At 37.8% G+C, this 27,083-nt stretch overlaps 1 protein-coding gene, 1 long non-coding RNA gene and 1 pseudogene across 5 annotated transcripts in view; all 3 read right to left on the reverse strand.

Annotated features, from left to right (window-relative positions):
* Positions 1–22,552, reverse strand: part of LOC121942624 — a 60,241-nt gene extending 37,689 nt beyond the window's left edge. The window contains exon 1 of the long non-coding RNA XR_006105815.1: positions 22,344–22,552. This is a non-coding gene — a long non-coding RNA (uncharacterized LOC121942624). The remainder of the gene's footprint in view (positions 1–22,343) is intronic.
* On the reverse strand, positions 14,259–18,444 carry LOC121942623 (annotated as a pseudogene).
* Positions 22,553–24,119: 1,567 nt separating the features above from the next.
* pnpla6 (patatin-like phospholipase domain containing 6) overlaps positions 24,120–27,083 on the reverse strand; it is a 39,306-nt gene continuing 36,342 nt past the window's right edge. For all 4 annotated transcript variants that reach the window (XM_042484721.1, XM_042484719.1, XM_042484720.1 and 1 more), the window contains one exon: positions 24,120–25,965. In XM_042484721.1, the coding sequence (XP_042340655.1) occupies positions 25,891–25,965 (75 nt within the window). In that variant the 3' untranslated portion in view covers positions 24,120–25,890. The remainder of the gene's footprint in view (positions 25,966–27,083) is intronic.

Here is a 27,083-nt window from a genome sequence, read left to right on the forward strand (position 1 = left end):
TTGTGTTTGTCCGCTGTTCATATTTCATTTATTATCTTGTGTAACAAAGAAAAGCAGCAAAATCTCACATTTGAGAAGCTGAAAGCAAATGTAGACTCACATCATCACCTTTTCCTAACTGAGCTTTGCCCACTTCAATCCAGCGAGAAGAGCACAGAGAAAACAAAACCCTTCAGAAATATCTAATATAAAATTATCACAATTGCTTTTGAAAATTTGGCAGAAACTTGATCCTAATGTAGGACACCATCCCTCACAGTAAAAAGTGTATTAAGAAGATACAAAGTCAGGGCCCTCAGTAATGCCAAACTTAAGATCAAAAGGATGAAGGGGTAAATAACTGACAGCATGCTTTTCCTCTCTTCAATATATAATGGCACAAAGCGGGAAAACACATCCAAAACTCCATCCAAAAGTACAGCTTTGAAAAATGTCAGTAATAACGTTAAAAATACATGACTAGTAACTAGAGGGGTACCTAGAGAGCGTAGTCCTCCGCCAAGGCCAACAGTACAGTCTTCTATGATTTGTAAATCTGCAAGCACAACCACTATATATGTCTGGATATACTTCCAAAACTGCCTCACCATCTCAGCTGTGCATTTATTATGTACTTCTTGATTGGAAATATTTCACAGACTTAACATACATCTGTGAAAAACCATTAACATTTTATTATCATTAATATATGTATAAATATAAATGCTTAGACTGAAGTGTCATGAACATGGCAGCTTGCCTTTCTTTAAAACTTTGTTAACAATGAATACATTTTTATTTGAGCCAATTTGAATTAGTATCTCTGGTGGAGGTTATGGCAGATAATTTACATTTTATGAATGTACAACTGTAGTAAGGCTACATTTAGTTGCATAATATGTGTGTATTTACGTTTCTGTAGCCGCACCTTAGTTTGAGAAATAAGCATTGTCATAGTTGTGGTGTGTTTCAATTTTTACAATAGTTTTCTCATGAAACCACAGCCCCCGAGTGCCCTAAAATGACCACTTTCTGTATTGAGCTTGAGCCACCTTGTCTAGTCTACCCATGGCATGGCGTTAATCATATTTGTACAACTCTCTGTGTATTGGCACTATTGTATTTTATTTCCATCTATTGGATTTTAAGATGTATGGCATTTATTTCACAAAGGCCAAATGCTTTATCTTGCAATGAGAAAAACAGTGCGACAATGTGACCCGTGATTCAGATCGACTCCAATATATAATGGGTTCTGTCTTGACCCAAAGCACATCCTTTTACCAAGTTTCATAGAAATTAGACGAGAAGTTTTCCATAATCCTGCTTACTAACAAACAAACAAACCACCAGAAAAACTAGAAGTACTGCTCCAGTCAAGTTACAATTGAAGTTTACATCCATTTCTGTGAAATCGTGTGCTTCACACACATCTCCGCAAGAACGATAAACCAGAACAGTTCCAAGGTGGAGACCTAAGATGAGTGTCACCAATTCAGTATCTGATCAAATGTCTCCCCCTCTGTTCTTGAGTTATGATATTGAGTAATGGCCAGAAAAGTGTTTTTGCAGATGTTTATGATGTCACAGTAAAACTGACCTTTGACCTTTTGGATATAAATTGTCATTACTTTATTATTATATCATATTAGACATTTGTGTGAAATTTTGTCATAATTAACATATTAATTCTTGAGTTATGGCCAAAAACATGTTTGTGAGGGTACAGTGACCTTGACCTTTGTTCGCCAAAATCTAATTAGTTCATTGCTAAGACCAAGTGGATGTTTGTGCCAAATTTGAGGAAATTCCCTCAAGGCATATTAAAATATTGCATTAAAAAAAATGGGATGACGTACATCCCAAAAACATAAAGCCTATGGCCACAGCTATTGCTGACACATAGGCATAAAAACAACCTGAAAGTATAGCCCCCTTGGTGAAGGTAATAAATAGGTCAATACATGCCTAACATTCAGTATATAATGCCATGATTCTTGCCTTTCTTCATTTTGGCCTTCATAGGTACAGAGACAGGGAATAAAACACTTTTACCCTCTGCTGTAGAGTGCAGGTCTTGTCAGTCTGGATATTTATATACATGAAAGACTTTAGATTGCTGTTGTTACTTTACTTGGATTCACCAACTTGATGTTGAATTTTTCATGACATTTAAACAGCAGCAGCCAGACCAACTGCAGGGATAGTTTTACATTATTAAAATGTCAAAAAATGTAATTAACAAGATATTTCATACCAAACTTTTTTTACTGGCTGACTGGAGTGCATAAATGGCGTGAAAAAATATAGAGACAGCTATCACGAGTTTCTTCCTAAACCCTGGTAGCATTAAAACTGAATCCTCCCACATGAACAAACAAGAACAATCATGCTCAAATACACTCCCTTAATGCAAATATACACACAAACCCAGTGCAACACACACACACTCACACACACACACACACACACACACACACAAACAGTAGTCCTACCAAAGGTTGTAATTTGTTATGCAGCATTGACATCATGAGTGATGGGCCCTAGATGACGGATGTCAAGCCAGATCTCTTAGCACCACTGTGTGATACTGCTGTCCGCTGAGTAAAGAAGCATAAATCAACAGAAATTCTGTGCCATGTGAACCTGAGACCACACAGGGTAACGGTGAGCCACAGGGAAAAGTGTCTGGGACCACAATGTCTGCACAGTGTGTTAATTTTTTTAACAGGACAGTCAACAGTGAGTGCCACTTTAAACAAAGAGTCTCTCCCTTCTTTGTTATTGTGTGCAGAGAATCTGAACTGAATGAAACAGGAGGAGAAACAATATGAGAAGCAGACAAAGTGATCTTTTCTCCCCTGATTTTTATTAAGTTAGTCGCACTTAACAAATTGCAGTCTCTCATTACCATTTGAAACATTATTACCTGCTTTCCGGATGGTTCAACCTGCCTAAAATGTTGCCGTAACCTTTCTAATGGCTTATCAAGAGTGAGTTTAGTTCAAATGACTTTGGGTATAATGCTGCAGCTGAGTGACCTTTTAAAATGGGAGCACAAAGAAAAAAATGGACTCTGCAATAATGTGTTCAGCGTTTAAATACCAGTGTGGACTTTCAACAAGTGTAAAATCCTTTTCATTACTAATGTTAAGGTAGTCGGAAATTAAAGGCTCTGGAGCACTGCATTGCATGTAGGGTTACGTAGTTACGCTACTATGCCCTGGCACTTGCCCCCCCCACACACACACACACAGACACAGACACACACACACACACACACACACACACACACACACACACACACACACACACACACACACACACTCACATTTATGCACATACATATTCCGGGCCACACAACTAATTAGAGCAGACCTCTTCAATCCTGCAGCGTGCCTCAATAATTACACATTTGCCTCTCTTTTTGTACCTATAGCTGATGGTGGCACGGCCCGCACAGGCTCTACCACACAAATCAATTAGACTATTCATTTTGAGACCTTGTTTGTATCTTCTTGTAGTGCTGGCATGCCTATCTAATAAAGAGAACAGGTCAGGGCCAGGGAACCACAAAGCCTTGCAGTCATATTTGGATGGTTAATGAGGGGTAGCCCTGCAGATCAACCTCACCCATTTACCCCACTGTGAATCTCAAATGTTTATGAGAATTTCTTGATGTGGAGAAAGTGTCATTTAAGGAATTTGTCATTAATTTAGAGGTGGTCAGAGTTGAAAGAAAGCCTTTATGCATTATTATTATGCCAGAATAGTAGTATGGTTCTGCAAGGTCAATCCATAACAAAAAATCTCAACAACTATTTAGTTGCCATGAAAGTTGACGTTCATGGTGCCCAGACTTCGGCTATCCCGCTTTTTCTCTAGCACCACCATGAGAATCACATGCAGATCTGGGTGACGTATCTCAACCACTATTGTATGGGTTGCCAAGAATCTGGTGCAGACATTCATGTACACCTCAGGATAAATTGTATTAACTTTTTAATCACCTGACCTTTCCACCAGAATCGTCATGACTAAAAACTAAATCATGACTTTTGCAATACCTGCAAAAGCAATGACATTCTCACCAGCCTCATCCATACCAAAGATACTCTACAACAAAAGATACCTGATTACAAGCTGGGCCAATGTCTTGGTTTATCTAGTGTCTCTGGTCATGCTTACTGTGTGTTTAATGTTGGTTTAGCAAATGCTAGCACGCTAACACCTTAAACCAGGATACTGAACATGGTAAACGTGAAGTCTGCTAAAAATCTGCATGTTAGCGTCAGCACGCTAAAATTGTTCATACCTTTGAAAAGTTCGACTTCCTGAGTAGAAGTATCTAGATCTTATGTATCATTAGACCAACAGAACAAGCAAACTGGAGGCTTTAGCCAGTCAAGCAGCTAACTTCCCGTTTAGCCCTCCAATAACTTTAATAGGGATAAAATGATTTAATCTTGTGGGTCTTTCTAGACTTTCAAAATGCTATTAATCTAAATGGATTAAATCCTGATGGTGAAATGACTCATTTAGTTGGAATTGAGAAGCTAAAAAAAGGTTTCCAATGATTTAGACATCTCTTTGGGTTGTAATTCCATGGTCTAGCCACTATAACAAATTGGCTTCAAAGTACTTCCTGAGGGCTTGATATATACACAGTGATATTTTTAAAAATAAGTCTAACAGCAACAAAGACAAGCAGTCAGACTTTCATAAAGGTTGTAAACAAACCCAAAGGTTAATCAGATTAATTTTTAAGCAAATGGTAAAATCAATATCCAAACTGCCCATTGTAAACATCCATCACTATTGTAGTCTGTACTTGTGCACAAACAATGTCTTATGTAATGAGAGATTATTAGTGACGTTACAGTTGTGCTCACCTTTGGTTTTACTTTCAAATGAAATGTCTGGGTGAACCACCATCTCGTTTACAACCAACAGAACTGATGAATGGAGCAACAGAAACAAGTCACACGTGCTAAACTATAGCTGTCCTCTTACTTATGACAGAATCTGTGTTTTGCACCCAGAGAAAAGTTATCACAGTCTGAACAATGCTGGATGCGCATGAAAGTGGTTGTTAGAGGACCTTTTTCTGGCCATTAACAGCGCAGCCACCTATCAGCCAAAAAGCCACTGGAATATATAGAAAAGTATATGCTAGAAGAACACCCATCTCAGAAACTACCACTACAATACTTTGAGATCTGTAGGCCTATACGGTGAAAGAGAGAATATAAAAAGCAAACAAATCTGTGCTGAAACGGGCAGAGGAGAGCTTATTATTGTGAGCTCTAGCAGCTCAGGGAGGTCACACCGAGTTACACTGTGATGCGTTCAAGTGAAATGGAGTAAAATGGAGCATTAGGAAATAATGTTCTCATGATGTGTTCCTGTAATCTTGTAACATGTAGCTTTAGGGCAAAATTGTCAATAAATACAATTGTTTAAAGGAGAGAAATGTTTGATGTTTCCCAGCAATATAAAACAGATATTAGAGAAGGATTTTGTATTCCATGTGAAAGAGGGTTATTTTAAAGGTTGTTTCATAAATTTGTATCAGTGCATTTGTTCTCCTTCTGAGGAATGTAATGAAGGGCTTAACAGTTATTTTTATAATGTAGAATAGAAAACTAAATAACAACAACAAAAACCCAACATCAACAACAATACAAAAACAATGTATCAGCTATTCTCCAAATTGTTTTTGTATAAATATTATACAATATTGGTTTTGGAATTTCGGCATCCCCAGTTTAATAAGAAAGTGGATTTGTACTTTTTATTGTTATTTTTCATGACCATATATAATTTTATTGTTTATTCTTCTGATCAAGTTTATTTGTAATTATGTTTTGGTCATTTTTATTTGGGTTACTTATTTAGTGTCGGTTGATTATTGTTTGTTTATTGTTTATTTACTGTTTATTTAGGTGGTTACTTTATTTTTTTTCCTAGTTTATCTTCCATCACTTGTTTGACCATTTCTTTTGCTTGATGTTTTTCATTGTCTGTATATATTACTTTTTTGTTAGTATGTCTGCTTTTGTATAACAATTTCTCTATTTCCTGTTTTACATGTTTGCAATAAATCAAATCAAATCAGTTGATTTATTCAATTATTATAACATATTACTAGTACTTAAAGCAAATTGGCACATATTCTTATCTTACTTTTTAGCTCGCCTATGGTACCATAGTGCTAAATCCGCCACTGCTTACTATTAAGGCAAAAAAAAAAAAAAGGCAAAACTTATTAACCATTCGGTTGAGGACGCAACAAAAGTAAAGGAGTACTTTGGTTGAAAAGCATGTAGATTATGCTGCTGCAGTGACTTCATCTGTTGTAGGTTCTCATATCTATACTGTACATAGAGCTGGGATATCTTCTTGAAACCAGATTTCTTCTCTGATCTTACTAATTCCCATCGGGAGGCTGGCCTCAAAACAGACATGTAATTAGATTAACGCCCGCTGTCAACATGTTCTGCCTTTGGCTGTATTTAATCGTACTTGAAAAGCTGTTTTTAATCCTGTTGAACTTTATACTAAAAGTCACCCTCTGTGAGAAGGTAACAAGCTCATATGGAGTACCCATGTGGGGAGATTTTCTTGGATAATTGTGGAAAAGGGAACAATATGTTTTCTCTAGGGAGCTGCCTGAACATTTTGTACCCCATCAGCCAGTATAAGTAACGTTAATAAACTGCGACAGACATAAATAGAGACTAACAGCATGGTTTCCTCCTATCTGTGCCCTCCAATGTTCACCTATGGCTTCACACTTCATTTCCACATCCGGTCAGCACAGCCGTGTATGACCAATACATCATGTACCCCTTTCACAGGCTCCTTATATAAGTGTTCTTTTTTCCCCCTTCTGTTGAACAGGTGGAAGACACTGTAGGTCATCGGGTTTGTGTGTGCGCCTGGTATTGTGCATGTGTATGTACATAAACATATTTATAGACATACGCTATTTCAGTATGTTTGAGTCTGTTTAAAAGAGCGTGTCAAAGGACAAGCCACTCAGCGAAGCCATAAAGTGTGTTATTGCCCATTAACTTCTGCTTTGTCTCACCTTGAATAACAAGGTAACAACATTAAGCGGGACAGCATTCAAGAGCCCACAGTACTGGAATAGTTCACGCGCCAACGTGTTTCACAGAGAAGTGGCCTTCCCTCCTCATCCTCCATCCTGCTTTTTCTTCCCAAAATAGGTTTCACTTATTTCAAGCGCACAAAAAAACAGAAAAAAAATTCAAACATGAAATGTAAATAATGAGCTCATGTTTGCCCTTTAAGTGCAAACCATCCAATCCTGCTTATGCCACTATGTATGACGTATGTAACATTTTAAAACAATCACCGACAAGTTAATGGCTCGAAGCATTAAATTAGTAGGTGGCACCTTTGGGTCCCACAGCCGCGAAGAGCCCCCAAAATATATATAAATGTCTTCCTAAAAATATAAAAAGTGAAAAACGCTTAAAATATATATATATATATATATATATTATATATATATATATATATATATGTATGTATGTGTATATATATATATATATATATATATATATATTCTTTCTTTGAACTAGTTATAAATAATAGATATAAGCAGTAATGACAACAGTGGCAAAATTGCGTCACTGATCACTTTACCCACCCAATGCCAAATTTTTTGTGATAGATTCTTTCTTTGAACTAGTTATAAATAATAGATATAAGCAGTAATGACAACAGTGGCAAAATTGCGTCATTTTTAAGGGGTAACATGGCCAAAAGCTTTTGAAAAACTTTCTTCTGATCACTTTACCCATCCAATGCCAAATTTTTTATGATAGATATGAAAATCAATCATCTTTAGAAACCCTTACAGGTTATTAATCTTTTTTTTTTTAATTATTATTATTTGAATGGATATGCGTCTGTATGAGATGAATGTATTGCTTATTTTTGCAATGCATAGGACAGTAAAATACATTGGATTCAGTGTGGGTTTCTGTGCATAACTATTTTTATCAGATGAAGGATTATAAAATGTGTATGAAAAATATGGACTTAGTGTACAAAGGCCTTAAGATGAAAAGACTCATTTAAGATTAACTGTACAGCAATTCCATTACATACAGCAAAATCCATCACCCTTCCAGGCCTGGAAAATATGATTGTAAAATTCCATGACTTTTCCAGGTTTTCCATGACCATGGGAACAGCGTGTGAACAGTAAAGTCTACTCCACAAACAGTTTGTTATGCTCCTTTTCTTCCTAAAAGATTAACACTCTGTGGGAGAGACAGAGGTAACATGAATGTCAAAGAAAGAGAAAGAAAGAAGGGAGGAGACTGAGGTGCACAGAGATGAGGGCCAGCCTCTCCCATCGCTGTAAAGAGGATAATTGGTGGCTGACCCTCTGACGTCCATCATCCTCTGCTGAATAGCGGGGTGACAGTGACTAACACTGCTCTGATGCGCCAGGAGCAGCTCCATCACGTGCAAATTCAAGCTCCTATGTACACTACAGGTGACTCTCCAAACACACACACACCCACTCATGACACAAATTCTCATACAGGCACATTAAAGCCTGTTACCTTGCATACGAAGTCTTATTTGTGTGTGTGGTACCCACTCAGTGGAGTCGTCACTCGCTAATGCATGTAATTAGGGCTCTTTGATCAGCCTGGATGAGCACTCAATAAGTACACTGAGTAGTGATAAAAGAGGTGTGTGAGGCATTTGCTGTGTGTGTGGTGGGTGAATGAGTGGGTCCATGCACGCATTTACTGATGTATTTGTTCTCTCCTGATACATACTGCTCAAAGCAGAAAGTTAACTCGTCAGAACGAGTGAAATACCAGGTTTCTTTTGAATCAAGGTTAATAAACAGTGACTGGTTCATGTGCCAATGTTTCATAATATCGAGGGATTATCCAAAGGCATGAAAATCTTACGCCAGGCACAACTCATACTAAGTGTTTGTGGATGAAACATGTAGCCCTACAACTGGCTGCTTAAAAGGAAGATTTGACATGTGACATTTAAGCTGAGACTAAAAGACTCTGATAAGAACTGTTGTAATGCAATGTGCATTTCTAGGCCTTTTCCTCTTGGATAACTGGTCAAACAAGGATATGATATTACAGACGGGAATGTATGTAAACTTTGGATGTTGGCACAAAAAAGCAAAAGCTTCAATGTAAACCATATCGTACCAATGTACAACAATCATCCATCATGTAATGGAGCCAAAAGAAGACAGGTTTTATGTTAAAGGCATGACCAGATATTCTTAAATGGAAAAACTTCTGCTATCACTATAATTTCACTTGCAGAAATCCAAAGCTAAACCTAACTGACCTAACTTACTTTTCCCTGAGACAGGTGGTGGACTCTAATCGAGGGAAAGTACTGGCTGCTAAATAAGTCACTAAATTCTCCAGTTGACAGAATGCGCTGATTTGTTAATTTGGATATATCTGATGAAGCATCAGTGGTGGATGAGAAACCTCACAATCACTGGAACTGCTTGGATTTATAATCACACTGCACCAAGTGCAGTGGCATAAGTCATCCTGATTTGTACCAAATGCTTTGGGAGTCAATACATTTAATCCATAAGATTTAAAGCCAGAAATATAAGAATGCAACATCTGGCATGCTCTTTCAATCTGGCACTCTCTAATCTGCATATTACACTGTAGGGCTGTATTCAACTTAGAATTATGCCAGTCATATCAGACTTGACTGTTCAATACGAATATTCTACAATTCGTTTTATTTTCCATACAAAGATTTAAAATCTGAACGGGCTGCATGGGATGTTCAGTGTGACATCGCCATTCCCGTAATATAGTGAACAAGCTAATAGTGCTAATGACAGATCGCAAATGCACAACAACATTTTTTCAGTACCTAGATATCAAAAAAAGCAAGAGCCAGTATCATATTAACTTTCTGTAAATTGTAAATTCACCACCGCACCTGATGGATAGACCGCACCTCATGGACCTAATGGTGCAGTCTATCTCTCACTATGTCTCATGTACATGAATTTTAAAAAAAAAAAGAAGGACAAAAAAGGAATTAGGAACTTATGTTTTACAGAGCTTATCGTTTACAGAGTCATGCCAAATGGTGCTAGAAGGAAGGTATGGAGGGTCACCAAACACAGGATTAATCCTCTGGTACCATAAATACTCATAGCAAATCTCATTAATCTGGTCAGTACTTTTTCAGTATTTCTTTGGCTTTTTATAATTACTGGACAGTCAGTCCAACTGACCACAGTCATAGTCAGGCTTGTAGCAGAGTTAAAATCTTCCTCTGTGGTTGTCGGCACCTTCATGCTGAGGAAAGCTTCAAACTGATTCAGTGTCAATAAAATCACTTCTGTACAATAAACAAATAGGATTAGTTCAACGCACCATGTTTACCTTTATGTTTAAAGTATTTGCTGTTTCAGTTGTTGAACGAGCTTCACTTTACACTTGTTCATGTGACAATTTTAAGGCGACAGGTTTTTAAATTGCCTCGATTTTCCACTGACTTTGCCATTTACTGGCAGTCAGGCACAAAATTAACAAATCATCCTACAGTATCTACCACTTTAATATTTGGGCTCAGTTAAATAAAACTGAAAGGTAGAACTGACTTAACTATGTAATTTCCTTATCACAACAGGGACTTAACACTCAGCCCCGTCTCTTCCTGCGCAGGCCTACGCCACAGTCCCAGCGTGCTTAGATAATCATTAGACTGATAATTGGACAGACTAGCAAGGCTATTATTGCTGCTAATGCTCCCAGAGAAGTCTTGCATCTCTTTAATCACACAGGACAGATGAGTAGTTTCTGACAGTGGGTTTAGGTAGCCACCTCCAAACACCTTGACGTGCATTATTAGACGATGACTCACAAATGCATGAAGGAGAAACAAGTGTGAAGAATCTCTAATGGCAAAAAGTGATGCTCGTATAATTGATGTGCAGTGGGTTAGTCAGGCATTACTGTAAGAAGACACAGCCAAGTGATTCAGCCACTTAGGAAGTTTTAAAATAGATTCAAGATGGAGCAACACAGACTAACTTTTAAAGGTGCTGTATGAGATTCCGGATAAACATAGTTGATCATTGAGTCTCACTGCAATGTCGACAAATACAAATGCAGTCTTATTTCCAGGTTCAATATGTTCTCATCCCAGGTCATGAAATACTGGTGCTTTCTCATGCTCCTTGGAGTGTTACACCAACGCAGCAGGCACCCTTTGGCGTCTTTATGACCAGCACCCTTTAGTGTGTGTGTGTGTGTGTGTGACTTTATGTGACCCACAGCTGTCTCCTAAGTGGAATTTGTTGTACCACATCGAAGTTTGAGTTAAATTAAGTTCATAATGTTATGTAAATATGTAATGTGACTAACATAGATACTTGATGAACAGACATAAGTAAGGTAACATTATGTTGAAACAGTACTGACTTTTGGTTTGACATGGGCCCCAAGTAGCTGTCTCCTGGGTTAAAGTCTGACCTATCCAACACCCCTCCCACCCACCTGGCACAGACTTTTTTGCTCTTTTCAACACATCAGTCGCTTTAAGCGCCAAATATTGCCACAGATGGGTTTACATTGGGTTAAGCTGAAAGCCTGTTGCATTTCCTAGAAACAACAAAGGGTGCCTTTGGCATTTGTATTTCACGCTGAGGGGTGTGACAAAGTGTTGGTATTTGATGACCTGGGAATAAGACTCAGTAATGAGCTATCTTTTGCCAAAATTGCACACTTAACCTTTATATTGATGCTCGTTTCTTTTAAGGCCCCGATACACCAAGCCGACAGTGAACTATCATCCAATGCTGGGCTATCAGTGAGCGTCTGTTGCCGCTATGGTGTGTCACACACTGTTTGCCATCGTTGACCCTTATCAGCTTTTTTTTTTCTTTACACTCATTCAACATGCTGAATCAGCATTAGTGACAGTGGAGCCCATCACTGAATGAAATCAGTCTGATTGGCCTTTCATCCCAGCACACAAGTAGAGAAATGCAAGTGAGTAAAGTTAACAAAGAGCTAAAGTCAAGAGGGAGTGAGGTCCAAGCAACTAAACTAAAGTAAGATTTTTCTTTAGCCATTGAGCTCTTCAGCAGAAAAGTTTCCTGGTGGTTTGTGTTGTTGTTCACTGCCGCACAGTAAGTATGCTTCATTCTTTCAACACTGGATCGTGTTAATGTGTTAACTGGCTAACCAGCATCAAGACGGTCTTCCAATATCCTTTTTTGAATTATGATTACAGATCACCACCATCTGATGGTATGGAGAGGTACTTCCTCTCACATAGGCACAGAACATACATGGTGGTTGACCACCAGTTTGGTGTCTTCATGTGCAACTTTTGAGTGACTGAGACACAACGATGTAAGGCAACGCAGCAGGGGGTTTTCTACATCCCTAGTTCTATTATGTCGGTTTGGTGTGTCTGGGCCTTTACATGTGTTAACAGTCTTGTATTAATAATAATGACAATAATAATAAATGTTATTTGTATAGCACTTTTGATACAAGAAATGCAGCCCAACATACTTTACAAGAAAGAAATTACATGCACCAAGTGCTTTACATTAAAAGACAAAGACAAACTAAAACCTGCACATAAAAATTAAATGAGATCAGAATAGAATACATACATATGGTAGCGGAGAAGTGTAATTGTAGGCACAGTGATGTTTCACTTGGCCCTGTAGCCTGATATCATGTTGGTATCAGTTTAATCACTTTACCTTGAGTACAAGTCATGTGTTGTTTTCTGGGTTACACTTTAAGTCAACACTCCTACTTTACTTTTCTAAACAGTATATACTTTTCACTGTAATGTAACTGTAAATAGACAAAAGGGCAAGTGTTAATGTATTTATTCAATAAACAAATACAGCTATAAAGCCTTATCTGAAGCATTCTGCCTGACAGGAGGAGTTACTTTTGTTGACAGTGACATTAATAAACTTGAGTCATAAAGTGTGCTAATCATTTATTGCTTTATCCTGCTTATAAATGCTAAATATGGAGGGGTAAAATATAGTGCTTCCACCTAAGGGTACGCAAGTAACTGATGTAGGTTGATTAACTAATTATTTTCAGTGAACATTCAAATTAAGTAAGGCATTAGGTAGCCTAAATGCATAAATCAGAGCAGGAGCAATTGAGATAAGGGCAGTGCTGCCTCCATCTGCTGTAGAACAGCAAGTACTGCAGTTTTCTACAGGTTTCGATTGCCATTTGTTAAAATCAATTGACATTAACAAACGGCAATCTAAACTCCACAGGACCAGCTCATATGAACTTAAAAATAATATGCTGCTGCCTTTATATCTCATCAGGTTAAATTATTTTGTGAAATAAATGTGAGATAAATGTCATTCTGCTGCGCTAAAAGGTGCAGTATTAGCTCCCATCATACTGATGGGTAGCCAGATGTTTACACCACTTGACTGGTCTGCCTTGCCAGAGATGGTATTTGGGCTCTCAGTTTCGCTCTTTTACAGAGGGGACGAGGGATGCAGGACAGTGGGGGTTTGGTGCCTAATGCCAAAGTCCAAGGTTCTGTAGAAGAAGCAAAGGTTTACTTTTTGAGAGTCATTACTAACCAATATACAGATGACTTCTTGGGAGGACAGTCTTTCTTTTTTTATCAATGCAGCAAACCCACTCATCTGCAATACAGCTGCAATATATGTATGTGGAATGAAATGTATGAAAGTTTCACTTGAGCTATGAAAAAAAGGATCTTTCCAATGTTTCTAGTGTGTATCCTCTGACTTTACGACTCATAATTCTGGCCTACCATTAGCAAATTTCATATTTATTAGTCCCAACCTTTTAGAATTTTTTTCCCATCTTCCTCTAACAGAAAAAGGCTTCCCTCAAAAACAGATGTACAGTGTTTATTTTTACAACGACCAACTGAAATTTGCTTTTAGGGACAGCAAAAACATTGACATCTTTTGTCAACCAAAAGCAACTCTCATAAACATATACATTTCAAAATAAGTCAGTTCACTTTTTGAAGACATCTACTCGGCCTGAACTTGTTGTCATTTGTGTTGGTGACATGATGATTATTGTGCCACAGATATGCTTCATGGCTCAGTGTGGAAAACATGTCTGATATGGACTAAACATTAACACTTCCCCTTCGTCCTTTTGTTCTGCTCTATTTTGTTTTTCCTGTTATTTCTTGGACACTTATCCAAACTCCAAAGAAGTACAGTATTATGCCCTGCTTTAAACTGATTTTATTGAAGAGGATGACAAAGACAGAAAACACAGAAGGCATACAGCAACAAAAGTCGTTACTGAAAGGTCTATTTTACTTAGTTCTCTTTGTGTTTCTCCACTTTTCACTCTGATAGTCTGGATCTGGATCTTCTCATACTGTCTTGCAATTCCTTTTAACATGCAGTACCAATGGATAACGTGTGGGTTTTACCCTCATGTCGAGACTGTATTAAATGTTTCTTACACATACATTCCTGTGACTCGTTGTGTTGTCTGGTAACTCGACAGGTCAAACAAAATTGGAAATCATGTTTCACTCAACAGAATTCCATACTATGATGATTACTGGATCACGTGGTTCAAATTTCGCTCTGCTGTCCTGACAGGAGCAGTATTAGTGATTTTCTTGGTGAAATGCTCCAGATGTTTACTGCTGGTTCTTGGTCTTCTTGGCCAGAGACTGCATGGCAGTAAAGAAAGTATCTGGGGTCTCGGTTTCCTCCAGCTTGGCCTTGGCACAGAAGAAAGGAGGGCTGTAGTCCATGGGGTCTGTGTTGCCCAACACCCAGTTAAAGGTGCTGAAATGTAAACAAAAACATATTTTTTTGAAGAATCGTTACTGACTATTTGACGTTGAGATGGAGCAGGAAAATGACATCATGAATAAGGAACAGAGGACAGCATTTAGCACAGTGTGCCATGTTGCAACACTTGTGTTTTAAACTTTGGTTCATGGCAGAAAATACTGTACGGTCTTAGATTTGATTCCAAATTTTGGCCAATCATTCCCTAATTCTCACGTTTTAAAAAGTGTTGATATGTGAGAATTGACTGGTGACACGTGGTTGGAGAACTTGTCACCCAGTCAGAAATAATATTTATTAATTTCTTAAAACAGATCCTTTCTGTCTGGCTTCAAAAATCCAAGACTGCGACAGCCGAAATGCCGAACTCGAGGCTTTAAGTAGGAGCTGTCTAAATGCTCTCCTGTGGTTTTGTCCGCTCTGGTTCTCACCTGATCATGGCCCATCCAGTTGATGGAGTGTAGACAGACATGGTCATAGGGATGCAGCCAATCTCAGTGAAGACAAATGAATACATTCCTGATGACATGAAGCATAAGTCACATGTGAGGATCTCACATAGTGCTGCACAAAACATTATATGCTTTTAAATTGTACAAGTCGGAATTTCCTCTTCCGTACTTGCACACGTGCTACACACAAAGAAAATGTTTTGTGGTAATATTTAAACAGTTGGGTCACAGACATTACAAAAAAAATGCATGTTTATTTCAAAACAGGTGCGTAGGAGGAGGATTAGTAAGACACAGTTTTGTAGACATCCTCCTGCACAATGTCTAACTTGAAAAAGAAACACCTTTATTGCAATGTCTCATTGACTAGACGTTCAGCAGGCAAACAGAGATTTAGTTACCAACACAACATTTCTTTTGCAGTGTGTGTGAATTTGCTAACTAAAAAAACTAACAAAAACATTAGTTTATCCTTGACTGCCAATGGACATTTGTGCCAGATGTACTGAAATTTCCTTCAGACATTCCTGAGGTATCGCATTCACAAGAATGAGACAGATGTGAAGTCAAAGTAGCCCTGACCTTTGACCTCTAAATTAAATCTATTCATCCTTGATTCAAGGTGGAGGTTTCTGCCAGATGTAATTAAATCCCTTCAAGGCGTTCTTGAGGTAAAGTATTCTGAGAGTGTGACAAATAGACAACCCAAAAACACAATGCTTCCAGCCACAGCTGTCCCCGCAGTGCTGGTGGTTAATACAATAACTAACTTACAATATAAATAAAGAAAGGAATAAACAATGAAAACAATTTATATCTGAATAAATTATGGTCTTACTGCAAGTGTGTTAGGTAAATACGGCAGCCCAGTGATAAATATGAATTGTTTACCACATTCGGTCGGATACCTGAGATATTGTTTGCATTTAAAGTTTTGATCTGTAATCGTAGTGCCCTCATCCTGCTTTGTGCAGCAAGCTGTCTGCCTGCATCACAGCCTTTCATCATAGAGTCCACCAGAGTCAGTCCAATCAGTGACATGGTAAATTGTATTAAGAGCTATCATCCCCTCAGGTCTTGCCAAAATAAAACCAGACTTTTTTTTTATAATACAGTGTTTCTCTTACCGTTCTGTGGCAGTGCTCCATACCAGGTGTTGGACAGCACACCCATTCCAAAAGAGGAGGAGGAGCCCATGAAAACCTGACCCATTAGCTGAGCATCAGAGGGAACTTGCATGGGAACGAAGGAAACATTCAGTGGTTTCTTCTTGCAAGAAAATCTGCTCCAGTCGATCTCATAATAGACTTTCTGAAAGGACAAAGAAAAATTATGAATGCTGTCCTTTCCTGAGTCGTCTCTGAAAATTCTGATTGAGGGGAAGCACTAGTTTCTATATATTGTTAAAAATGTGTAAAAGTTTTTTTATTGTCGATTTCTGTTTTTTTTCCATCATTGTCATTGTCAGTTGGTAGTAACAAGAAAATTGCTAACAGGAGGCAGCATCACCGCATGTGAGAAAATGCAGAAACTACAAAATTAGACATTATAACATTGTATGTTTTATACTTAAGCTGGAGATTAGGGGTGTACCATATCATGTAATCCATGATAATACCAGTATCATTTTTAATATGATAAAAAAATTCATGTTGTAATAATGGCAATATTTCAACCTACTGACATAATACCATTAGCAGCTACAACAGGCATGGCTATAAGCCAAACTGCTATCGGCTAAAAGCAATATCAGTGGTGTGGAATCACCAGCCTGAGCATCCTGAATATTTAATGAACAGCCCCAGACTTTTGCAACTCAACAGAATCAGGTGAAAGAATATACTGCATTTATTCACTACATCTATTATTTGTCATTGTTAGGAGTAAAATCCATCATTCATGGTCATGGGACACTGACTGTACTGCAAAACAGTGTTTATATATGCTGATGCTGATGCTGGAGAAAAAGGGAATTCAAGGACATCAGTAAAATTCCTAGTTCACAAATTAATCTGCACATTCGGTCACTTACCTCTTTGAAAAGCATCAGCTGATCCATAGAAGAAGTGTGATTGCCAACTAACTCGTAGTTTCTAACTCGCATCCTCTGACCAAAAGCATCGTAGCTTATTGTTCCTGTGGACATGTAGAGTCCACTGTCATCCATCTAGAAAAGGGACAGAGAGCAGGGAGTGAAGGGAAAGACAGAGATCACTTGACACAGGCCCGTCCAAGAGCGATTATACGTGAGGGAGGTTTATATGTGTTGCAGCATATGAGCACACTCACGATGGTGAAGCCGCCACTCATCAGCATTGGAGAAACTGTGGGAGAAAAAATCAAAATGCTGCAGAAATCATTTCTTTTAGTGATATGAAATGAGATAGCACACAGTAGCATGAACTGAAAATGAACTGATAAAGCATGTCTATAATCTGGCTCTTCTGTATCATTTATTGCTACTATAACTACCACTATTACTGCCACCAATAATAATAATAACAACAGTAACAATAATAATAGGCTGTGACTTGTAGGTAATATTAAGACAGATTAAACAAGAACTTTATCGGCCTAATGTGCATTTGCTGGTGAATAAAACTAACTATTCAAAAACCCATTATACAATAATTAGGTGACCGCGGTTACAGGAAGCAGTAAACTAAATATATTTGATTTGTATCTTCCGAAGCCAACTAAACTCCAAAAAATGAAACAAATTCCTCCAAAACATTGGAAAATACAAAACATTAATATCTAGCTGCTGCTCGTGTATCAGTATTGTAAAAGAGGTAAACACCATGTGACAATGACAATAAAACTATCCGTGTATGATTTTCTTGGGGTTTTTTTTTGGCCTCTTACAGCAACATTGTCATATAGAAATTGTATCATTTCTATTCTCAGCAACTGCCTAAACTTTCTTCACCTTGCTTTCTTTCGCTTGAAGTCCTGCTTTACAAACTGACATAAAAAATGGCATTTTTTATGTGGTCTGTGGTCATTAACAGGTGTGTCAATACTCACCGCAGGGTTTCGGTTTTTCTGGGCGGCAGCAGCAACCAGCACCAGGCCGAGGCAGGACAGCACAGTGAGGAAGTTCATGTTGACAAGCTCTAGGAGTCCGACGGGTTAAACCTGTGCGCGCTCTGGTCTCAGCGGACGATGCACACCTCCATATATACCTGCTCACAGCTGGCTGTTCTCACGCCACTTGCTTCTCTGTATTTTTTACCAACTGCCCACACGAGGGAAAATATGACCACATAAGTAATAGCCTTCCTTTGTAGACACTGGTGTGAAGCATAACTATTGATAAGATTAGGCAATGCATCACATGCTTGTTTTTATGTTCAAGCAACAAGCTCACTGGATATTTTTATAGTCTGTGTGCTTTTTTAGATGCTGGATCTTATAAATATTTTCTTTAACAATAAAGAAGAATGACTAAATGTAACACTGACTTGACTTTTGGATAAAAGCTATGTAATATTCAATATAAAAGCTTAGTGTTTTTTTTTTTTTTTTACAAAACTACAGTATATGCATGTTTGTATAAAATGCCACTTTATTAACATATTTCCTTAATATTAATGATTTAAAAAAAAGAATGAGTTTCCCTATATTCATGTTATAAACAAAAGCAGTTTCTAAACTTTGATTGGTTCTTTGTTTAGCATGCAACAATGACGTCTTTCACTTCTTTAGGGTCTATATCATTAACAGTGTGAGATTCAGAGCCTCATGACTTTAAACCCTCCACTCTGTCGCTCCAGTGGTTGGACTAAATAATCTCACGTCGGACAGAATAAATGCACCTGCTTTTTTTCTGTCAGCCTTGACAGCTGCACTTATCTGAAAAGCCTGTGAATGCTACAGTAGTGTGCTAGTGTTTGTAGTGTGCTTTATCGCTCTTTTCATAGCTAAATGCAAACAATCTTCAAATATAGTACAAATAGAGGATTTTGTCAGTAAAAAAGTGGATTTGTTGAACAGCAGTCAGACCTGCCATATGTGTTATATTCATATGTTTCTGTTAAATTTCTGCTACAGTTCTGCTGCAGAGTGTGTGCAGATTAGCTCTGGTCATGTTACAGTTGTTAAGATGAAGTTCAAATAGAAATGGAGTCATAGTCAGGTGTACTGTCCTTATCTGCAGGTCGGAAAGTCAGTTAGATACAACTGACCTCGACCTCAGTCAAGGTTATACAGTGACAACAAGAGTAATGATGAAGGGTTAAAAGTGTAATCAATATTACATACTAGATAAGTACATCCTTGCGTTACTCAGGAAAGCACAAAAAATGTGATGGAAAGTAATATTTAGTCTACCTCAACTTGCTTGAGGTTTTTTTTTTTCGGGGGGGGGGGGTCTGTTTCATGTCTGTTTCTTCAAATCAACTCATATCATGACAAGCAGCACAAAATAGGACGCAAAATGTTGCTCCAGGCAAGTCAACCATATAAGGACATGCAATACAGGGGCTAAACTCAAAAACACAGTGGTGAAATACAGCTGCCTTCACCAAATCCAACAGCCGCTTCACTAAATGTTAAAACTATAAACCAGCACAAAAATGACAATTACCAACATAAGCTGCCATGTTCTGAACAGACACATTTCAAACTCTAACAAAACGTTAAAGCAAAGTCAACAAACTACAGAAGGAGTTAAGGATCACAAACTGGTTCAGCACTGCTGCAAACAAGAAATTTGAAGAATCTTACATGAAACTTACTGAATCCCTTAAAGATCAGCTGTCCAGCCTAGTTTGACTCTGTCATGTTTACTTTAACATGAAATGCACACTAAAAGAGATAATCTTGTTTTAATTTTAGTTGTGCATTTTCCATTTTTAGCTGATGTTTGGTGACTGTGGAGTCCTAGCCGTGCAATTCTTACGGATAAACTTTGACACCACTACTTTGTGATGTCCTAATAAAAATGTATATTCCTATTCCCCTGTACGAATTCAAACCCAAACAGATGACATGCACAGAAAACAGCCATATTTCCTGTCATAAAAACTAGAGATAACTCATCATTCAAATGTGAATTTTAAATTTCAGATAAATGTTCTAGTTTTTAAGACACTTACATTCTAGATATGCCTCTGTCTTAAGATATGTTATCTCTTCAGTACGACCATCAAATAATTTTCACTGTGTTGATTTGTGCTTTACATAAAAATGCATTTGCAAAAATGTCTTCATGGTGTGTTGTTGGCAACAAGGATTTATTTTTAGCGCTGAGCAAAATAATTTAGCCTAAAGATGCTTCTTTGGAAATGGAACAGGAAGTACACATATGCGGTACACTAAAAAGATATTTGTTAGCTTTTTATGTTTACACAATAATTTCTCAGTAAAATACAAGTTTTTGTCACTTGCAAATTGAAGGTATTGTTGTTAGTTAAAATGAACCCTAGTTTTGAATAGATAATTACAGTTTAGCTGTTTTTGGTGGCAGAGAAAGCTCTATCACCAGCAGATATTTTTTTAAGTGTGGAAAAACAAGAACCTTAGCAGAAAAAAATCTATTGTGCACAATGAACAGCAACATGAAAACATCTTGATGAAAACAACTTCAACAAATAGCTTAATACTTTTTAAGTTTGGACATGACGGAAACTTCCTAATGAGACCATAATGAACTTGAAAAATATACATGACATATCTGTAGTTTAGTTTTAAAGATGCTGGTTGATGTCAACATATATATCGGAGTTATTGTTATTCTGAGTGCTTATCCATTGACCTTGAGTTACAGCATAATTACTGGAATATTTCCATCGTAATTCTGTTAAAACTCTATATTAGGTAAAACAAATAAAAAAAATAAAAATAAAATAATAATTATTTAATAATAACTAAATATTTTTTTTTAAAAAGCAGTACGTCAGACAGATAAACCTGTTTTTACGGTATTATCAATGGCTTAAGCATGATTTACATAAGCCTATTTACCCATTACAGAAAGATTTCCATATAGGTCAAAGGAAAGCAGTGTCAGTCAGATAAAGCTGCGTCACACGGACGTTCAGAGGTTAGGTTTCCTCTAATGGAAATAAACACTAATAATGATCAGAAAAGCTGTGAGCTCATTCAGGTGTCGTCGTTATCTAAAGACTGACAGCGGTTTATCAACATTACCTCACAGGTACACAATCAGCAGTGGCTGTGTGTCGGTTTCTTAGTTTGTTGCAGACTGAAACATCTCAACAACTGACAAGGTGTTCAGAAGACGAGTCCTGCTGACCAGTGGTGTAATGCAACAGAGTAATTATACTTAACTATAGTTCATAAGTATTTTTAGGAGTATCTGTACTTCCCTTGAGTTTTTATATTTCTGTCAACTTTTACTTTCACTTAACTACATTTCCTAAATAAAATGTATAGTTTTTACTCCAGTACATTTCCCCTCAGCACTTTGGTTAGACTACATAGCCTATAAAATAAGGAGGGATCAGATGAAAGGAGCATTGATAAATGAAGGAATGGGAGAGAAGGAAAGACTGGATTTTGGTCTATACAGTTATTGGAAAAATAAAATTTAAAAAAACACTAGTTTTAATTCAAGTGTAACGTTGGCTCAATTTCTAAGGTGATTTATGTGACAAAGAAGTAAACTTCATAATTCTAAGAAATTCTGACCATTTGCTTTTTTATAAACAACATTTACTTTTCAATACTTAAGTACATTTAATATCATAAATTACATTTTGGTGCTTAACTGACCTGTGAGACTTTTAAACAGCAGTTAGAGTCAATATAATCATCAAATCGCTGTTTGGCACCGTTTGTCTGCAGGTGCTGCAGCTGACACTCACCTCTAGCGCCACCATCAGGTTCACCTTTGTGGTTTTAGTTTGTCATGAAATTGGGTACCTTTAGTTTAGTGCCTATTAGCGAGTGTTACCAAGTTAACACGCGCAGCTGAGGTATTAAATACCTTGCCACGGCACAGGTACTACTTAAATCATCAGTTTTAGGGTCCACATTGGCTAAAAGCTGCATGTCAGCTCCAGAAAAGTTGCAGATCTTACCTGAAACACAGGTTAGCTCGGCTAGCTTTCGGCTGCTGCTCCTCTCCGTCACCCGCAGCGTCGCTCCGGTCTTCTTTAGTTGTTCAAAACACCGTGCACTGACCTCTGCTGCTTTCACACAATTTAGATCAATAAATGAGCACGCAGAAACTAAACTTCAACACTCCGTCGATGTACTCTTTATCGCGATCTCAACAGAAAACGTGCGCTCTCTGCAGCATCACGCCGCCCGACTGGTTCCTATTTTCTTCTTCTACGCTAACTTTTCTGGCGCCGCCATGTCACCCGATCAGAAACCTTGCTATTGTTAGCATAGCATGGTTGCATGTTGTATGATTATAAATCTGCAGGACTGTCGTTGTAATTTAGCTAAACTCACCACAGAGCATGACTGTAGATTATTGTTTGGGTGCCTGAACCTATTCGTCAGTGCAGGCACTTATCAGGGCACACTTGTATACACTTTTGGCCCCAGACAGGCATCACAAGTGGCCCCTCATTTACTTGTCGTGCAGTTAGTATTATTCGTCATACTTACTTTTATTTTTATTCTTATTCTTAATCTTCCACTAAAACTTTAAACTGCTATCCGTCCTGACATAAAAAAAAAAAAAAAAACATGTCCCTCAGGCACAGGTGGGGCATAAACTACCATAGCAAGGGCCACTAACACACAAACACAGAGACATGTTGGTGTGTGTGTGTGTGTGTGTTCTCCAACACAAAGATGTCACTTAGTAATTAATGGCCCACTTGTGCCCCCCCCACACAAGTATTTATGAACGAATATTTGTAAACATCTTTCTCACGCTGCATTGCTGCTGTCAGTATTATGTTTAGCTATCTCTAAACACTGAACAACATTGTACTACTTTTACAAAAATAGTAAATGTGTACATGTACACATGTAGCTAGTGCTATGAATACCTAGTTAGCACCTGGTGCAGGAGGAGGCACCCGCCAAAATTTCCTCTCAAATTTTCTAGTTTTGTTTTATTGTTATTAATTACATAAATGACAAGCAGTGGTTTGTCAAAAAACACAAACAAAAACAAGGAGTTGTAGCTTCCAAAACTGACATTAATCTTAAATTTTAGCTATAAAACACCTTAACATTGTGTCTTTGTTTAGCAGTGCTCAAAAACCAAAAATGCATCTTTATCGGAAGAAAAAACAACTTCATAATACTCGAAACCAACTTAGTTTTGCCCTTTGAAACCTGATTATATTGGCTTGATTTCTTTCAAACACATGGGAGGCTCGCAATGAGTTACGTAAAAAACGACCCCAAAATTTGCAAGAAATTAGAAAAAATTAACCAACCATTTCCTGAAAAATTGCCAAAAAAGAAAGGAAACATTAGTAAAAAACAACAAAACAAACAAGGAAATTACCTGAAAATAGTGCTTAAAAATAATAATGATTCTGTAACATAAAATCTTGATTTCTATGAGCCTATGAGAGTTTTGAAAATCGAGTATCTAGTCACGACCCAAATAAGAACAATACAGAAGACTACAACTAACTACAAATATGGTTTGTTTTATTCTTTGATGCTGATGTATAAAACCATTAAGTATCTCTAATAAGACTAACAGCATGTGGTTTCACAGTAAGAGCCAACATGTGGAGTTTCTGGAAAAGCATCATGTGCCTCAAATATTGACTTTGGAGTTGAGAACCAACGTCCCGTCTGCAGGTTTGTCAGCTTTGTGACAACATAAACACACAAAGATGACAGACAGAAAGAAAGAAAAACTCAGATGCTACATGAAATACTGCATATTATATTTATTTTCCCAGTATGTATATTAAATTATCGTCTCTGTTTTTTATTCTTCAGATTCCCTTGGCATCTCAAGGTTGGCTATTATTAAACCAAACATCTTCTGAGCAAGGAATACTTCAAATATTTCAGTGCAAAACAGCTAAAGCCAAGTTAATTAAAATAAGACACCGCCCTCCCAACCCTAAATTAAAAAAAAAAAGTTTTTTTAAAAAGCCAGTAGTTAACACATATAAATAAAACAAAATTAATTGTAAAAGAAGAAACTATTTTTTATGCGTAGGTTCCGTTGTTTTGCAGCAAAGCATAAACTTACAAATTTCCACCTCATATACATATATGAATATCAACATTGTGTATATTATAATGGAATCTTGTTACAATCTACAAGAGGTCCATGTAATTACGTGTTAATAGTTACATGAGGTGAATTCTGCCTATTTGAAGTAAAGGAGTACTAAGGGTTTCTGTACATTATTTGACAATAATTTGTTGGCAAGGTTTTGAAATTTCTGTACAGTCTCAGACATCAACAACGTATTGTCCATTATACACAGGAACCTCGAGTACTGAATGTGTGACCTTTTTCAAGCAGAAGCGGGCACACATTGGTTTGTTGTGTAGTGTCTCTCTTCTCTACAGTCACTGTGAGTGGATCCAACAGTGGTTGAAAAGGCAACGTCTTTATCTGGCATCAGTTCAAACAAAACACCTAGTCTCAAGCACACAAACACAAAGTCATCCACTCAGTGAAATCATTTCATTCATTCGTGGTTTTCATGACATATTTTGCACCATCATCTGTTCAGTTCACCTACAGCGCACCAAGCTTCCTCTACTCTACTCTGAGTGAATTGTAAATAAATTAAATTAAAACTTTACACACTGGTCCATCTTTTTTTTTTTTCTTGCATCCACACACTTAATGTCACAACTCTCTTTAAATGTCTCCTGGTTTTACTCATCCTTGTTCTGCTTTCTAACACTGGTCCAACTCTGTTCAGTCAACATAAAGTCTACTTTGGCGCCTACACTGACATCTATTCCTTCTACAGATTCCCTTTGCTGACTCTCTACTTGACATCTAACACTAAACTTACATAACTCTTGCTATCTAGAGCTCTAGTATGTGTAATTCTCACTCTCCTTCTGTGTCCTGCTACTATTTCAACAAATCACAGCAGTCAACATATACACACGCATCCCATCAAGCGCACACATGAAATTAAAGAACCATGTAATACGCTAATGGAGTGCAATGAAGATGTACGGGCATACGTAAAGATTGAGAGACACAGACGGGGGTCCTTCTGGCTATCTGAAACTGAGGAACAGGAGAGTGAATTGAAAGTTTTAGGCGTCCCTCTTTTGTTGTGTTGGTTACTGTGGGAGTCCCTGTTTTGGCAGGTTTGGGAGTTGGCAGGCAGGGATTCTGGCAATAGCTCAGTTTGGTGTGAAAGTGATGAGAGAATCTGCTGAGTGGGAATGGGTCCTATTCGAGAACGTACATATTCATTTTTGATGGTGGTGTCAAACGTGAAGAGCGTGAGAGTGAGGAAGGAAGTCACTTGATGCAAAGAAGGTTCGACAGTTTCGAGCATGAACAGCAATTTCCTGCAGGAAAACAGTTTTCCAGAAGAGTTTCAGAAGTTGCAGGGGCTGTGTGTGGCCTCGTCCCAAGTCTTTAGCTGTGACAGTTTTTGGACCCGTATTTTGGCCCTTGTTCTCGCGTCTCTCCCTCTATTCCTCCGTGGCCCTCTGTCAGCAGTCAGAGACTTCGGAGGTGTTGGAGTCACTGGTGAGTTTCCTGCGTTGTCGCACAGATTTCTCCTCATCCTGCAGAAAAAGAGTGAGAGAAAGGAGAGTTGTTTTCACCTCTTCAGTAAAGCTGGAATCTAAAGGTTTCACTAATGTCAACTACCCTAGTAATACACATCCAAACTATTTCCCATTTCCTGGAAATATAGTTGCGGGACAATTGGAAAAACTAGTTACATTCCAGGCGTAAGCTAAATAAGCTAATGAGTACAAAACATACATATGTACACTTTTTATGCAATTCTTGGGATCAACAGCAATGCTAAACTCTGCAGTTCAACAGTAAGTTCCTTTTACCCACCAAGGTCATCTACTGTAGGCTAACCACCCTGCATGCATTAGACTTAATGTATTTATGTGGGGATCTCCAAATCCAACTTCTCTCCAGATTCTATCACTTCAACTCAGGATATCCAGACCTCTGAATCCAGCCACTCCATCAAGTCTGAGTTGACTAATTTGTCTGCCATCAAACTATTGGTTGATATAAAAAAACAACCAATGATTACAGTGGGGGGACTAACAATTAGCCCATCAGCGCCACAGGCGGGACGAACGCTCATGTCAAGCTGTTGTCAAGCGCTGCACCCAAACCAGTGAGCAGTAAGATCAACAATGGTAAGCATTAAAGACAAGAGAGACACGGAAATCGAGGCTGTTCTAAATCAACATGTCTTATCAATATTGCAGCATTGTAATGTGTCTCCCCTTTGCTCAGCTTCACTCTCAAAACCCCAGGCAAAACAAGTATGTTGGCATGACTACGAATCAGTGTGGACTTAAAACGCGGTTAAATTGAGGCGGATATGTGTATCTCTAGTGATTGTTGAGGAAAAATTAAACTCTCCCCTAGGGAAACCAGTTAAAGTGGAAAAAATAATACTGTCTGAAGCTGGAGATGGAGGCAAATTAGTTGACAATTCTGTCTGCTATCAGGCAAAGGATATCTTCCAATACAGATTTTTTTAAATAGATCTGATAACAGTGCTCTCCATTTCTCCAGAATTAAAACCCTGTAAATATCACTGGAAGAAAGTCTTTGGAAAAATTTCCATGTCAGGAAAAATGAGGCCAGGGATCACTGTGGCACTATAAACAAGTCTGTGGCCCACCATGACTCAGTGAAGGTAACTGAT

The sequence above is a fragment of the Plectropomus leopardus genome, chromosome 4, assembly GCF_008729295.1.
Source record: "Plectropomus leopardus isolate mb chromosome 4, YSFRI_Pleo_2.0, whole genome shotgun sequence".
Lineage (NCBI taxonomy): Eukaryota > Metazoa > Chordata > Actinopteri > Perciformes > Serranidae > Plectropomus > Plectropomus leopardus.